This window comes from Penaeus monodon, chromosome 21 (genome assembly GCF_015228065.2).
Source record: "Penaeus monodon isolate SGIC_2016 chromosome 21, NSTDA_Pmon_1, whole genome shotgun sequence".
Lineage (NCBI taxonomy): Eukaryota > Metazoa > Arthropoda > Malacostraca > Decapoda > Penaeidae > Penaeus > Penaeus monodon.
In genome coordinates, this window is record NC_051406.1 from 7,557,475 (window position 1) to 7,558,123 (window position 649).

Consider the following 649-nt stretch of genomic DNA (forward strand, 5'->3'; position numbering starts at 1 on the left):
AATTAAGGTATTAGTTATCAAAGATACATTTTTTTTTTTTTTTATGTCATTTAGATATTTTTCTAATTTCATTTTTCTCCTGTTCTTAGGTTCTCCAAACTCTCCAATCGACTCCTGATCTTTGATGTTGACAAACTGTATTGGTCACAAATCCAAAATCCTGAGAAAACTGGGCCTCATGTGCCTTTGGAGAGAGCCTTTCACACTGCGGTAATTGCAGGTGAGGTTGCTCAGCCTTGAAAAAAGTTGGAACTGACAAAAATTATTGAGAATTTTTACTTTGGAATGCTAGTGTAATATTTTCCAATTTGTTATGAAAACTTGGTGCAAGGTGATCACATCTAATCCACCTTCATAAAGTCCATTTTTATAGGTAATCTGGCACTGTTTCATAATTTCCTAAGCTTTTTTTCCAGGCACTTCTTGAAATAATAAACTGAAGGAATTTTGCTAAAGTATGTGCTGAACATATCAGAATCAAGGTAGAGATATAATTCTTTGCCTGCATGTTTGAGAGCTTTGAAAGAAAGAGGGCCTTCAATTGTCATTCTCTATTCATACCACTATAGTGTTCTACCACAGATATAATAACAATGCAGTCATTTTTTTGTGCATGAATATATGTGTATATACACATATAAAATGCTGT

The 649-nt window shown here is 33.3% G+C and overlaps 1 protein-coding gene across 1 annotated transcript in view; it reads left to right on the forward strand.

Moving 5' to 3' along the window:
* The window catches only part of LOC119586148 (multiple epidermal growth factor-like domains protein 8), a gene marked incomplete in the record, with an annotated part of 25,388 nt that overhangs the window by 7,734 nt on the left and 17,005 nt on the right, over positions 1-649 (forward strand). Inside the window, 1 exon segment of the mRNA XM_037934841.1 lies at positions 90-220. Coding sequence (XP_037790769.1) covers positions 90-220 — 131 coding nt within the window.